The sequence below is a fragment of the Microcaecilia unicolor genome, chromosome 2 (assembly GCF_901765095.1).
Source record: "Microcaecilia unicolor chromosome 2, aMicUni1.1, whole genome shotgun sequence".
Classification (NCBI taxonomy): domain Eukaryota; kingdom Metazoa; phylum Chordata; class Amphibia; order Gymnophiona; family Siphonopidae; genus Microcaecilia; species Microcaecilia unicolor.
Window position 1 is genome coordinate 285,276,090 of NC_044032.1, and position 15,093 is coordinate 285,291,182.

Sequence of the window (15,093 nt, forward strand, 5' to 3'; positions counted from 1 at the left end):
CGGTTCTTTTGCCAGCTTCTTGCTTTTAATATACCTAAAAAAAATTTATACTATTTGTTTTTGCCTCCAGCACAATCTTTTTTTCAAAGTCCATCTTTGCCTTCCTTATCAGCACTTTGGCATTTGACTTGACATTTCTTATGCTGTTTCTTATTATTTTCAGTCAGTTCCTTCTTCCATTTTCTGAAGGATTTTCTTTAAGCTCTAATAGCTTCCTTCACCTCACTTTTTAACCATAACCATGCCCCTTTTTGCCTCTGCGCGTTAGAAATTTGATGCACATTATTACAGAATATGCTTAGCGAGTTGTGCGCCTAATCAGTGCCCATTAGTGCTCATTATTGCTTAAGTGTTATTATCAGTGCTCATTAGCTTGTTAAGCCAATTAAGTTATGAGCGGTGTTATAGTATCCACATCAATTTCGGAACCCTAAATCTAAGCGCACTATATACAATCTGGGGGAAAGTGACTGACTCTTTCTGCTTTTGTGGAAAGTGATTATATCTGCCCTCCTCTGGTCTTTCAGAACCACTTCAGAATCTAAAGAAGCATTGAAACGGACAATGGAGCAGCCAGAACTTTCCTAAGTTCCTTCATTACTCTCAGATGCATCTCATCCAGCCCCAACACTTTATCTACTTTTAGTTTAGCTAGGATTTTTTTTCAGGTTTTGTATTTTTTCTCAGTGTGTTTAGTTAGTGGAGAATTTTATTTTGGTATGACTCAGATGACATGAAAATCAGAATATTTTTTAAATGGTGCTTTCCATGTTTTTGAATTTATGTTATTTGTGGTAATTGTATTATCTTTGAAGTGTTTTGTTGCCCTTTTGCCAACTTGTGTCTTCAATAAAATATTCAACTGTAAAGATAACACAAGGATTAAAAATGTAATTCTCATTAAAGATGTTCTTTAGACAGGGGGGGCGTGTCAGGATGGCGGCCTGAGCACGTTCGCTAAGCGGTCAGAGTTGTTCTCTGGCGTTTCTTCTTGTAGTTTCTTTGCCTGATGTCTCATACTAAAAGGAAGGGGATGGTGAAAGGCCAACTGTCGCTGGCTAGAACCTCATCTCCGATCCAGCAGACGCTAGACCGATATGCGACAAGCTCCCCATTTAACACCGGAACGGTGAACCCTGCTTTGAGTGCTGACGGAGGAGCGACGGCCCTCTTGGGTACAGAAACATCTTTATCTTCTCTAGAGCTTAATCCTCCACCATGTCCTGCGTTTTTTAGGGGTGTAGCGGAAGGCCCAGCTGAATCGGGATCCGGTGGCAGCAGGGCCCTTGTCGGCAATGCACCACCCCAAACCGCAGAGGAAGTGAGCTTGGAGCCTGCTGCTCCTGTGGTGGCTACATTGGAGTCTATCTGGAAAGCAATTCAAGAACTAACAACTGCGGTTACCAAATCTACTCAAGATACATCTCTTCTTGTCAGTAAAGCAGATACCTTAACTCTATCATTAGAAAAAGTTAAACAAGACTCAGCAAATCAAGCCTTACAGACGCAATCAGAGGTTAAAAATTTAAAATCTATTACTGATGTATTGGTAAAAGATAAGACTGTGATATACCGGAAAATAGAGCAAATAGATAACTATAGCAGGCGTCTTAAACTTAGGGTACTGAATTTTCCCATGGCTACAGGTATAAATTTGATGGATTTCTTTAAAAAATATCTTGTGGAAATTTTACAATAACCCTCTTCTGCTATTCCTCCATTTAATAAAATTTATTATCTTCCATTATATCCTCGGAGCAGAGTAGAGCCAGTGGGCACTGGGAATTTGCCTCAAATTCAGGAACCCGAGCAGGGAATTCAGGATATATCCGCTCTATTGGAAGAATCACTGACAGAAGTAACTTTGCGAAGGACTTTAATAGTATCGTTTGTATTTGAACAAGATCTAAATTCGGTAATAAGTTATACTTCAAGAATTCCTTAAAAACATTTTGTGGTCATAGAATATGGATTTTTCCAGATGTGACAAAGACTATGCAATATAGAAGGAAGCTGTTTCTAGCTCTTAGAGAGAGACGAGGGCTTTGGGAGCAACATTTCTTCTGGCATATCCATGCAAATGCCTAATTCGGTTCTTGGGCAATAAATATGTTTTCTTTGAACTAGAAGAACTTCAAACATTTCTGGATATGAAGAAACTAGCTAGTAGACTGAAGGAATGATAGATGGAACAACTGATTAAGTATAAAATAGGGTGGGATTATTCAGGCTTGGCCATTTACTAATAATTTTGTTTTTCCTGTGGTATCTTCGATCTCCTCATCTGTAAATCACTCCCCCCCCTCCCCCACTCTTTTAGGTATTTGTGGTCTAAGAAAGAGATTGGTTGTAAATTCCTTTAAAATATTTTTCTTTTACTTTATTATATGTTCAATTTATCTCTGTATTTCAGTTTGCAAGAGATGCTTGTAAAGAATATAAATGTTATAAATAAACAAATTAAAAAAATGTAATTCTTGAACTTTAAACACAATCTTAATACTCGTTTGTTAAATAACGTATATTGCCTTTAAAAAACTGATGGTGTGCCTTGACAATTTTTGCACCTTGTCAGTGTGCTACAAGATGAAAAAGGTTGACTTAGAGGATAGTAGTGGACTGTACGAGTCTTATTTATTGTATTGAAAGTAATTGTGGTGAATTCAAAAAGCATTCTCTGGGTATACTTCCACTCTTGTGGCTTCTCTCTGCCCCTTTTCTGCATATAAAAATATTGTTACTACCAAAGTGCTTTTATCTGCACTGAAAGGAATAGTGCAGTAATCATAGCAAGTGCAGAAAGCATACAAAGCATGGATCATGTAATGTTTTTCAACTTGTGTGTGTACATTTGTGTTTGTGTGTACACATACATATGTATCTATTTGTATCTGTGTTGCCTTGTCTGTGTTGTCCATGTGTGTCTGTGCATACGTCTTTGTATGTGAATGGTATATAAGAATGTTTATTAATCAATACATCAATCAATTATTCATTTTAAAAAAGCTGTGGACCTTAAGTGAAGGAATTCAAATGAAGATCAGTCCCCAATGTAAAACTTGTATATACAAGCTATTACATTAAGTAACATGGCACATTCATGCATACGACTATATCAATTTTAGTATCTTGTCCATGAACCTATTGTATCTCCTACCTCAATTCTGGCATCAGTGCAAGATTTATTTTCCTTCCACTCTCTCTCCTCCTTCCTCAGTTTCTCTACGTCCTTTAGCAGATCACCAGAGTGTGCATTTAATTCCTCTTTTTCCTCCTCCAGTTGTTTTATAATCACTCTTGTTTGCTCTTCCTTTTTCTGAGCACACTCCTTAGTCTCCTTTGGAAGAGTACCACAAGGGTTAATTAAAAAAAATACACAATCAACAAAAACTGTGCAGGTTTACCCTCACAACAGCTTCTTCTACATTTGGAGGGCAAGTCTATAAAAGAGTGCCTATGTGGAGCCTATTCTACACAGGGAAGTAGGCATCTACTTTCTGTTATAGAATACTAGCATAACCAGGTTTATACGCACACATGTGCTTAGACATGAGCATTTACACTAGCCACAGAGCTGGTGTAAATGCTTGCACAGATATTTGGAAGATATGTGTGTAATTTATAGAATTCTGTAAGTTATGCATAGGCTCTACCCTTGATAATGCCCACTTGTAGAATATTTGCTATCAGATATATATGCATATTTATAGAATAGTTCATATGCTGTATAAAGATTGAAAAAATTTTGATTTATAAATTGTGCAAATAGAAAGCCTCAACTACCCCGAGGAGAGTCATAGACTTTTCACCAAACCTCTATCTGGTTTCAATCATCGGCTTCAGCCAACACTGAAAAAAACAATGGTGGAACACAAGGAGAAAAAGCCACCACTGCAAAAACCAGCCTTGGCCTATAAATCCCCCCAAAAGAGTATTCCAAACTAATTATTACGCACAATACCAGAAAAAGAGTCTTGATGCTGCTGCAATAAAGCTTGAAAGGGACGTTGTACTTAATTGAAGTTTAATTCTTCTTGAGACCTGCTACATCATATTGCTAACATTCAAAAACAATGATTCAACTCATCATATATCAAAGCGTCCCAACATTTCAAAGCTAATAACCTCAACAAGGGGCCCTTCCTATTTTGCCAAAGCTGCGTCAGGAGGAAATGCAATATATCAGCAGACTGTATAGTTCAAGATGGTGACTGTGTTTAAAAAGAACGCTGCCGATATTTATTTATGTATTTATTTATTTGTAGCATTTATACCCCCGCTCTTTCCCGCTCGATAGCAGGTTCAGTGCGGCTTACAATGTATGTGTACAAAATATAGCAGAGATAACACAATGTATGGGTACAAACTATCCTAGAGGTAACAAATGAATGGGTACAAAGTAAGACATGGATAACACAATTGTATAGAGAAGGGTAAGAGGAAGAGATGTGAGGGGAAGGAATGAGTTATGGTAGTGTTAGTGGTGTGGATTAGGTTCGTGAATTAAGTTGGGTCGTTTGGGTAGGCTTGTTTGAAGAGGTATGCTTTCAGCAGCTTTCGGAATGGTAAATGTTCGTTGGTTGTTCGGATGTATCTTGGTATGGCGTTCCAGAGTTGGCTGCCTATTACAGAGAAGTTGGATACGTAGTAGGTTTTGTATTTGAGACCCTTGCAGTTGGGAAGGTGAAGATTGAGATATGTACGAGAAGATTTGGACCCGTTTCTGGCTGGCAGGTCGATTAGATTGGTCATGTAACTTGGAGATTCTCCGTGGAGCATCTTGTGGAACAGTGTGTGGACTTTGAAGTTTATTCGCTCTTTGACAGGGAGCCAGTGGAGTTTTTCACGGAGTGGTGTTGCACTTTCAAATCGTGATTTACCAAAAATGAGTCTGGCTGCCGTGTTTTGGGCGGTTTGGATTTTTTTCAGGATTTGGGCTTTGCAACCAATGAAGATGCTGTTGCAGTAGTCAGCGTGGGTGAGTACTGTGGATTGTACCAGATTGCAGAAAGTTGTTTGGGGGAGGAATGATTTTTCTCTTTTCAGTACCCACATCATATTGAACACCTTCTTCGTCATGGCTTTTGCGTGAGTTTCTAGAGTTAGGTGGTTGTCTAACGTTACTCCCAGGATTTTTAGGTTGTCGGATATTGGGATTGTAACGCCGGGGGTGGTCGGGGTGGTTGGGAGTGAAGTGGAGTGTCTTGAAGAGAGGATTAAGCATTGAGTTTTTTTCTTTATTCAATTTCATTTTGAAGGCATTAGCCCAGGAGGCTAAGATGTTCATGCCAGTGATTATTTTTTCAGAGATTTCTGCAAGGTTGGATTGGAAAGGGATGAATATAGTGACGTCATCTGCATAGATAAAGGGGTTTAGACCAGCTTTGGATAGGGCTTTAGCCAGAGCAATCATCATAAGATAGAAGAGGATCGGGAATAGAGGCAATCCTTGGGGGACTCCGGATTGTGAGGACCACACAGATGATACAGATTAGGTTGATTTGACTTGATAGGATCTGGTGGTGATGAAACTTTTTATCCATTTAATGATGTTTCCGCCGATCCCTAGTTTGTCCAGTAGTTTCGTAAGAATATTGTGGTCTACCATCTCAAATGCGCTGGATAGGTCGAACTGCAGAAGAAGTATGTTGTTGCCAAATGAAATTTCTTGTTTGAACTTGGATATTAGGGTGAGTAGTAGTTTTCAGTGCTGTGTGCAGGTCGAAAACCTGATTGCGACTCATGTAGTATGGAGAATTTTTGTATGAATTTGTTGAGTTGAGAGGTCACTCTATTTTCCATTAGTTTGGTTAGAAGACGGATGGAGGCCACAGGTCGATAGTTGGTAATGTCTTTCGCTGGGTTTTTTTTTTTGGGGGGGGGGGGGGTTGGTATTGGTGTGAGTAGAATATTGCCATGTTCGGAGGGGAAGGAGCCTTGATGAAGTAGGAAATTTAAGTGGGTGGTGAGGTCAGTAATGAATCAAGCTGGGGCATTTTTCATTAGATAATTGGGGCATGGGTCCAGGGAGCAGTGAGACTTGGAGAGTTTGGATAGTGCTGTAGAAATTTCCTTAGTGCTGAGGGGGGAGAAGTTTGTCCAGGAGCGATCTGCCGGGATCTCTTCTGGGTCGGGATCCAGTTCGTCGAGGAAAGTATCAATGTTTGTGTCATCATGGGGAATTGTGTTGCATAAAGTCCATAAACCGCTACTAAACGGACTTGGAAAACTCCAAAATTCCAGGAATAACATGTATAGAATGTTTGTACGTTTGGGAAGCTTGCCAGGTGCCCTTGGCCTGGATTGGCCGCTGTCGTGGACAGGATGCTGGGCTCGATGGACCCTTGGTCTTTTCCCAGTATGGCATTACTTATGTACTTATGTAATGATCTTGTCGTTGAAATATTTGGCTAGTTGTTCGGCGGATGGATAGTTTGAGGGCGAAGTGTTACTGGATTCGTGTTGAGAAGGTTCTTTATAATTTGGTATTGTTTTTTTATGTCTGTTCCAGTGGCTGTGATTTGTTTTGTGTAGTATGATCTTTTGGCTTGTTTAATGTCATTCTTGTATTTCTTTTGTGTTTGTTTCCACGCATTCAGGGAGAGATCATCTTTTGATTTACTCCAAGTTTTTTCTAGTTTCCTGGTTTGTTTCTTTAGTTTTTTTAGTTCCTTGTTGAACCAAGGTGAGGGTTTTTTCTTTGTGCGTAGAGTTTTGAAGTTTAGCGGGGCGATTTCATCCAGAATAAGTTTGCATCTGTGGTCCCATATTGTGAGAAATTGGTTTGAGTTTGGATCTATTGACCAATCGTTGTCATAGATTTGTTGCCAGAAGGTTTCATTATCGATTCGTCCTCTGGTGTTGATTGTTATGGGGTCAGGTGGTGTGGGTTGGTCTTTTTTCCGCCATTGTATGGATAGGGTTGCTTTGTGATGGCCTGACCAGAGGGAAGCTGCCAAGTGGATATCTGATAGGAGAAAGTTTTGGTCTGTGGAGTATTTGTGTGAGATGATATCGAGTGAATGTCCTTTGATATGGGTTGGTACTGTTGGAGGAAGGTTGAAATCACATAGTTGGAGGAAGTCTATACATTCCCGGGTGTGAACAGAATTGGAGTCTTCTAAATGGAGGTTTAGATCCCCTATTAGTAGTATGTTGGAGTTGTTAACACATGCATTTGATATAAAGTCCATGAATGTGGTTTGGTTATGTTTCCAGTTGTTGGGAGGTCTGTAGATCAGTAAGCAGGTTAGGTGTTCGTATAGTGTGGGGCTATATAATTTTATAGAGGCAATTTCAAGTTGAGTTGAAATGGACTCTGAGATGGGTTTTGCGGAGAAATTGGATCTGTGGATGAGTGCAATTCCTCCTCTTTTCTAGGCCAGTGAAGGAAGCGAAGATACATACCTGTAGCAGGTATTCTCTGAGGACAGCAGGCTGATTGTTCTCACATGTGGGGTTGACATCCGCGTGGGCCCGGGAACCGGCATTTTGCAAGCAAAAAATTTAAAAAGTTTTGCCAGAGCCTTCTGGCACGCAAACCGTGCACACCGCACATACACAGATGACTTCCCGCCCACCGCGTGAGAGTTCCCGCTCAGTTTAATCAAAAAGCAAATAATAAACAAACAACAACTCCAAAGGGGAGGTGGGCGGGTTTGCAAGAACAATCAGCCTGCTGTCCTCGGAGAATACCTGCTACAGGTATGTATCTTCGTTTTCTCCGAGGACAAGCAGGCTGCTTGTTCTCACATGTGGGGTATCCCTAGCAACCAGGCTCACTCAAAATAATGAACATTGGCCAATTGGGCCTCGCAACGGAGAGGACATAACAGAGATTGACCTGAAACCATAAACAACTACCTGAGAGTGCAGCCTGGAACAGAACACAAATGGGTCTAGGGGGGTGGAGTTGGATTGTAAACCCCGAACAGATTCTGCAGCAAGGACTGCCCAAACCGACTGTTGCATCGGGTATCCTGCTGAAGGCAGTAGTGAGATGTGAATGTGTGAACTGATGACCACGTTGCAGCCTTGCAAATCTCTTCAATGGAGGCTGACTTTAAGTGAGCCACTGACGCAGCCATGGCTCTTAACTTTGTGAGCCGTGACATGGCCCTCCAGAGTCCACCCAGCTTGGTCGTAAGTGAAGGAAATGCAATCTGCTAGCCAATTGGAGACTGTGCGTTTTCCGATGGCGACTCCCCTCCTGTTGGGATCAAAAGAAATAAACAACTGGGCGGACTGTCTAAAGGGCTTTGTCCGCTCCACTTAAAAGGCCAATGCTCTCTTGCAGCCCAAGCTGTGCAAACTGCTTTCGCCAGGGTGGGTATGAGGAAGGGGAAAGAAAGTTTGCAAGACAATTGACTGGTTCAGATGGAACTCCGACATCACCTTTGGCAGGAACTTAGGGCGCGTGCGGAGGACTACTCTGTTGTGATGGAACTTGATATAAGGTGCATACACTACCAAGGCCTGAAGCTCACTGACTCTACAAGCTGAAGTAACAGCCACCAAGAAAATGACCTTCCAGGTCAAGTACTTCAGATGGCAGGAATTCAGTGGCTCAAAAGGAGCTTTCATCAGCTGGGTGAGAATGACGTTGAGATTCCATGACACTGGTGGAGGTTTGACAGGGGGCTTTGACAAAAGCAAACCTCTCATGAAGCAAACAACTAAAGGCTGTCCAGAGATAGGCTTACCCTCTACATGGCGATAAGCACTAATCGCACTAAGGTGAACTCTTATGGAGTTGGTCTTATGACCAGACTCTGACAAGTGTAGAAGGTATTCAAGCAGGGTCTGTGTAGGGCAAGAAAGAGGATCTAGGGCCTTGCTGGCACACCAGACGCAAACCTTCTCCATTTGAAAGAGTAACACATCTTCGTGGAATCTTTCCTGGAAGCAAGAAAGACTAGGGAGACACCCTCTGAAAGACCCAAGGAGGCAAATTCCAAGCTCTCAACATCCAGGCCATGAGAGCCAGAGACTGGAGGTTGGGATGTAGAAGCGACCCTTTGTTCTGAGTGATGAGGGTTGGAAAACAGTCCAATCTCCACGGTTCTTCGGAGGACAATTCCAGAAGAAGATGCGGACAGAAGGGTGCAATCAGGATCATGGTTCCGCAATCTTGCTTGAGTTTCAGCAAAGTCTTCCCTACTAGAGGTATGGGAGGATATGCATACAGAAGGCCTGTCCCCCAATGCAGGAGAAAGACATCTGACGCTAGTCTGTCATGGGCCTGAAGCCTGGAACAGAACTGAGGGACCTTGTGATTGATCTGAGTGGCAAAAAGATCCACCAAGAGGGTGCCCCACGCTTGGAAGATCTTGCGAACTACACCCATGTTGAGTGATCACTCGTGAGGTAGCATTATCCTGCTCAACCTGTAGGCCAGACTGTTGTTTACACCTGCCAGGTAAGTGGCTTGGAGGAACATGCGTGACGGCAAGCCCAAAGCCACATCTGGACGGCTTCCTGACACAGAGGGCGAGATCTGGTGCCCCCCTGCTTGTTGGTGTAATACATGGCAACCTGATTGTCTGCCTGAATTAAAATGATTTGGTTGGCCAGCCGATCTCTGAAAGCCTTTAGAGCGTTCCAAATCGTTCGTAATTCCAGGAGGTTGATCTGGAGACCTCTTTCCTGAAAGGACCAGGCTCCCTGAGTGTGGAGCCCATCTAAATGAGCTCCCCACCCCAGGAGAGATGCATCCATCGTCAGCACTTTTTGTGGCTGAGGAACTTGGAATGGTTGTCCCATGGTCAAATTGGATCGAATCGTCCACCAGTGGAGAGAATTCTGAAAGCTGGTGGACAGTTGGATGACATCCTCTAGATCCCCCGCAACTTGAAACCACTGTGAAGCTAGGGTCCATTGAGCTGATCTCATAAGTAGACGTGCCATGGGCGTGACGTGAACTGTGGAAGCCATGTGCCCCAGAAGTCTCAACATCTGCCGAGCCGTGACCTGGTGAGATGCTCGAACCATGGACACCAGGGACAGAAGATTGTCCGCCCTTGTCTCTGGAAGATAAGCTCGAGTTGTCTGAGTGTTCAACAGGGCTCCAATGAATTCCAATGCTTGGACTGGGGTGAGATGGGATGGGATAATTTATGACGAACCCCAGTAGATCTAGCACCCGAATAGTCATTCGCATGGATTCCAGAGCACCCTCCTTCAAGGTGCTCTTCACCAGCCAATTGTCGAGAAAAGGAAACACATGCAATACCAGTCTGCGTAGCAACGTTGTGACTACAGCTAGGCATTTGGTAAACACTCTGGGCGCAGACGCCAGGCAAAAAGGCAGTACATAGTACTGAAAGTGATGTTCCCAGCCGAAATCGAAGATACTTCCTGTGAGCTGGAAGTATTGAGATGTGTGTGTAAACATCCTTTAAATCCAGAGAGCATAGCCAATCGTTTTCCTGAATCATGGGAAGAAGGGTGCTTAGGGAAAGAATCCTGAACTTCTCGGACAAGAAATTTGCTCAGGGCCCTTAGGTCTAGGATGGGATGCATCCCCCCTGGTTTTCTTTTGCACAAGGAAGTACCTGGAATAGAATCCCAGCCCTTCTTCCCCTGGTGGAACGGGTTTGACCGCTTGGGCCTTCAGAAGGGCGGACAGTTCCTCTGAAAGTACCTGTTTGTGCTGGGAACTGTAAGAATGAGCTCCCGGTGGACAATTTGGAGGTTTGGATTCCAGATTGAGGGTGTATCCTGACCAGACTATTTGAAGAGCCCACTGGTCAGAGGTTATGAGAGGCCACCTTTGGTGAAAAAATATCAACCTCCCCCTGACCGGCAAGTCGTCCGGCACGGACACTTACTGAGGCTATACTGAACTGGAGCCAGTCAAAAGCCCGTCCCTTGCTTTTGCTGGGGAGCCGCAGAGGCCTTAGACGCATGCTGTTGACGAGAACGAGCACGCTTGGGCTGAACCTGGACAGACTGTCAAGAAGCTCTGGCAAAACGTCGACCCACATGTGAGAACATGCAGCCTGCTTGTCTTTGGAGAAAGAAGAATTTCTTAAAGTAATACTACTCACCCTAAATAAAAAGAAAGCATCCCATTCCAAAGGGCCATTTAACCCATGTGGCTCTTCTGTCTGTAAGGTATATATCCATCATTGTTCACGTTGCCTAAGGCATTTAGAAATGTCCCCTCCTCGATTAGAAACACTGATCTGTTCTACAGCCATGCATTTCAAGTCAAAAAATTTATGCTTGCAATCAGTGCAATGTTTAACCATTTCTGCTATTAGTTTTTGCGTAGTAATACAATGCTTATGTTCTGTTAAATCTAACTTTCAAAGCTCTTTTCGTTTGACCTTTGACAGTTAGATTAACAGAACAGCCTCGAGGTAGTTGAGGCCTCTTGGTCGACTTAAAATAAAACCCCAGTTCAGACTTTCTATTTGCACAATTTATACAGCAATGTTTTTCAATATTTTTACAGCATAGCATTTTTTTTGCTCTCCAATGTTCGTATAGACTTTAACTAGAATAGCACATAGCCAGATTTCTGGCATTTACATGTGTATGCCAGTGTTCTGGTCATTTATGCACATATTTGTTGAATAAATTTTAGCACCTTCTTTATAGAATTACCTCCTTGATAGCCAAGGTCATCTGTGAGATTTTATTGGCCTCTCTTCATGCAGGTGGAGAGGTCATATTTTTTAAGCTGGATGACAGCTTTGATGATCACACATATGCAAGCAGCTTGTTAATTGATCACACTGCCTTTGATGCTGTCCCCAGCTATTTTTGAGACCCACATAGACATATCCTCTCAGACCTCAGCTTTATCAATTAATAATGCCAGTCCCATCAGAATCTAATTAAAATAAGTCACATCTTCACACTCCTACTTTCATTGCCGCATCTCCATCATTAACTATTTATCTCAAAGTTACAAAAGCTTGGCTTCTTATCTTTAAGGCATCTTTTGCTTAGTTTGTATGTGAGAAAACTGCTAGGTATAGCAAGGCCTAAGGCAATTTTTCCTTTAAGCTTGTCACTTTCTACGTCACAAAGGCTGAAGCAGCTTAAAGCAGTCTTATAAGAATATATACAAGAAAATATACCTTAAGTTCATGACTTTTATCTTTAAATTTCTTTTGCATGTCACTCAGTTCATTCTTCAGACGAGTGTTTTCTTCATCCACAGCAATCTTTCTTTGCAGTAGGTTATTTAGTTCTTGCTGCTGCCCTGATGTTCTCTGTATACGAAAAAGAAAATACGCATGAGTGAAAGTAATTAGGGTTATACAGGTTCTTTCCACCTAACATTGTCAAATAGTTCCTACTCAAATGCATTACCATAAAATAAACAGTTTCAAGATGTCAATATTTTTTCTCTGTCGGTCAAGTCGTTTTATTTTTGAGGTTCATCAATATAATATTTGATTTTATATGTTGTTTATTCTAATTTTTTCATTAAAAAATACAGTTAAATAGTCTTTTCATTTTGCAACACTCAATGACAGAGCCAATATGGCTGGCTGGGCATTAAAATTCAAAAGGAAAGGCTGCACCAATGGCCCAGCAGAAATGCACTATGAAATAATGCAGGATTTATGAAAGTTGTAAAGGTAAAAAGTCTTAGATGCTGAACATCATTGATGTCTGTTAATTCTCTTCAAAGTACACATAATATCATGATTTCAAAGAAAGTCACTAATCTGCTCCTCTCAGCTAAAGACTACAGAGAAGTGGGTTGGTATCAGGTTTTCCAGCTGAGATTGTACCCACTTTGGAGGTAATGTCAATTTTCAGGGGTTCTTTTTTTGTTGTTGTTTATTCCTGTGTTGGGTCCTTCTTTGTTTATTAGGATTGAATAGATCAGATCGGAAGAAGAAGGGTTAGCTTCGAAAGCTAATCAAAAGATGTATTAAGTTAGTCCAATAAAAAAGGTATCATCTTATTTTCTTTTCTATGTTTTTATTTATTTCTATTTATTACCTTTAAAAGTGGACTAACACAGCTACCGCACCACTTTACTCTTAATTTTAATGGGAAATTTGTGTCTTCCAAAAGAGATTTTGAAGTCAGGCATCTGCCCATCAGTGTTAGGGGTCCACAGGAGCTCACTTTTTATTTGGGTTCAGCCAAAGTTGTTATTTTTAGCCCTTTCTTCACGCAGTTTTCTACTTGAGTTTAGATGTCTACACAATACTGAAGCATTACTAATTACTTTAGAGTCAGATGTTAAAAGAGTTTTAGGTTATGGTACCCAGATAGTGTTATTGCACTTAATACAGTTGATCATTCTCTGTTAATGGCCAATCTAAGTGAAATAGGTATTACAGGCACTGTTCTTGGTTAGGTTGGTGGTTTTAGGGTCAACCATACCTACTGCACAATGAAGAATGGAAAACAATCATATGCTTGGCAGTCATTATGCGGATTCTAATCACTTAGAAAAGTTCATTTCAAATTTAGCTCAGGTTAGTAAGATTGTACTTTTATGAAAATCATTTTGCCATATTGGTCCAGTTGCTGATACTTCCCAGACAGATTACTGTAATTCAATTTACTGTGGAATTTCCATTAAAGGAGGAACTTATCAATGTTGGCTACTGTTAAGTCACGTTATTTTAGCTCCAGGTCTCATAGCATAAAATAGGACCTTTGCTAAAATAACCCGACTTGTGGTAACATAGTAACATAGTAGATGACGGCAGAAAAAGACCTGCATGGTCCATCCAGTCTGCCCAACAAGATAAATTCATATGTGTATGCCTTACCTTGATTTGTACCTGTCTTTTCAGGGCACAGACCATATAAGTCTGCCCAGCAGGATTTCCCGCCTCCCAACCACCAGTCCTGCCTCCCATCACCGGCTCTGGCACAGACCGTATAAGTCTGCCCTCCACTATCTTTACCTCCCAACCACCAACCCCTCTTCCCCCACCTGCTCCGCCACCCAATTTTGGCTAAGCTTCTGAGAATCCATTCCTTCTGCACAGGATTCCTTTATGTATATCCCACGCATGTTTGAATTCCGTTACCGTTTTCATCTTCACCACCTCCCGCAGGAGGGCATTCCAAGCATCCATCACCCTCTCTGTGAAAAAATACTTCCAGACATCTTTCCTGAGTCTGCTCCCCTTCAATCTCATTTCATGTCCTCTTGTTCTACCGCCTTCCCATCTCTGGAAAAGATTTGTTTGCGGATTAATACCTTTCAAATATTTGAACGTCTGTATCATATCACCCCTGTTCCTCCTTTCCTCCAGGGTATACATGTTCAGGTCAGCAAGTCTCTCTTCATACGTCTTGGAATGCAATTCCTATACCATTCTCGTAGCTTTTCTTTGCACCGCTTCCATTTTTTTAACATCCTTCGAAAGGTACGGCCTCCAAAACTGAACACAATACTCCAGGTGGGGCCTCACCAACGACTTGTACAGGGGCATCAACGCTTCCTTTCTTCTGCTGATCACACCTCTCTCTATATAGTCTAGCAACCTTCTCGCTATGGCCACCGCCTTGTCACACTGTTACGTCGCCTTCAGATCCTCGGATACTATCACCCCAAGATCCCTCTCCCCCTCAGTACCTATCAGACTCTCACCGCCTAACACATAAGTCTCTCGTGGGTTTCTAATCCCTAAGTGTATCACTTTGCATTTCTTCGCATTGAATTTCTTAACATCTTAACAGTAGCCCATGTTGATAATTTCCTCCCTAAATCACAAAAGAAACTTATTGTAAAACACTAAAAATGACATTTAGAATGAAAAAATTTGACAGAGCCACACTTTTGTTGATAAGAGCCCACAGGCATCCATTTCAAGCTCAGATCATTTTTAAGGTGGGGTGCTTAGTATTTCAAATGCTATCTGGCCAGCATCAATATTTTTTGTAAACATGATTGTGGGTGCCACAATCTAACAGAATATTTTGGGTTTGTGACTGTAATTTATTGACATTTCCCTCTACTAAGGGTTTATGCTCTAAGCGAGTGTTATAAACAGCCTGAAAAAAATGAGCTGTCCATCTGGAATAGTTTGCCCTTAGATATTAAACACCAATCAACCTATTTCTTATATAAGAAAAACTTAAACATGTTTGTTTTCAGGAAGT

The 15,093-nt window shown here is 41.7% G+C and overlaps 1 protein-coding gene across 1 annotated transcript in view; it reads right to left on the minus strand.

Moving 5' to 3' along the window:
* Positions 1-15,093, minus strand: part of CNTLN (centlein) — a 535,970-nt gene that overhangs the window by 421,198 nt on the left and 99,679 nt on the right. The window contains exons 5-6 of the mRNA XM_030194226.1: positions 12,090-12,224; positions 3,158-3,337 (exon numbers count right to left, since the gene is read on the minus strand). Of these exons, the coding sequence (XP_030050086.1) occupies positions 3,158-3,337; positions 12,090-12,224 (315 nt within the window). The remainder of the gene's footprint in view (positions 1-3,157; positions 3,338-12,089; positions 12,225-15,093) is intronic.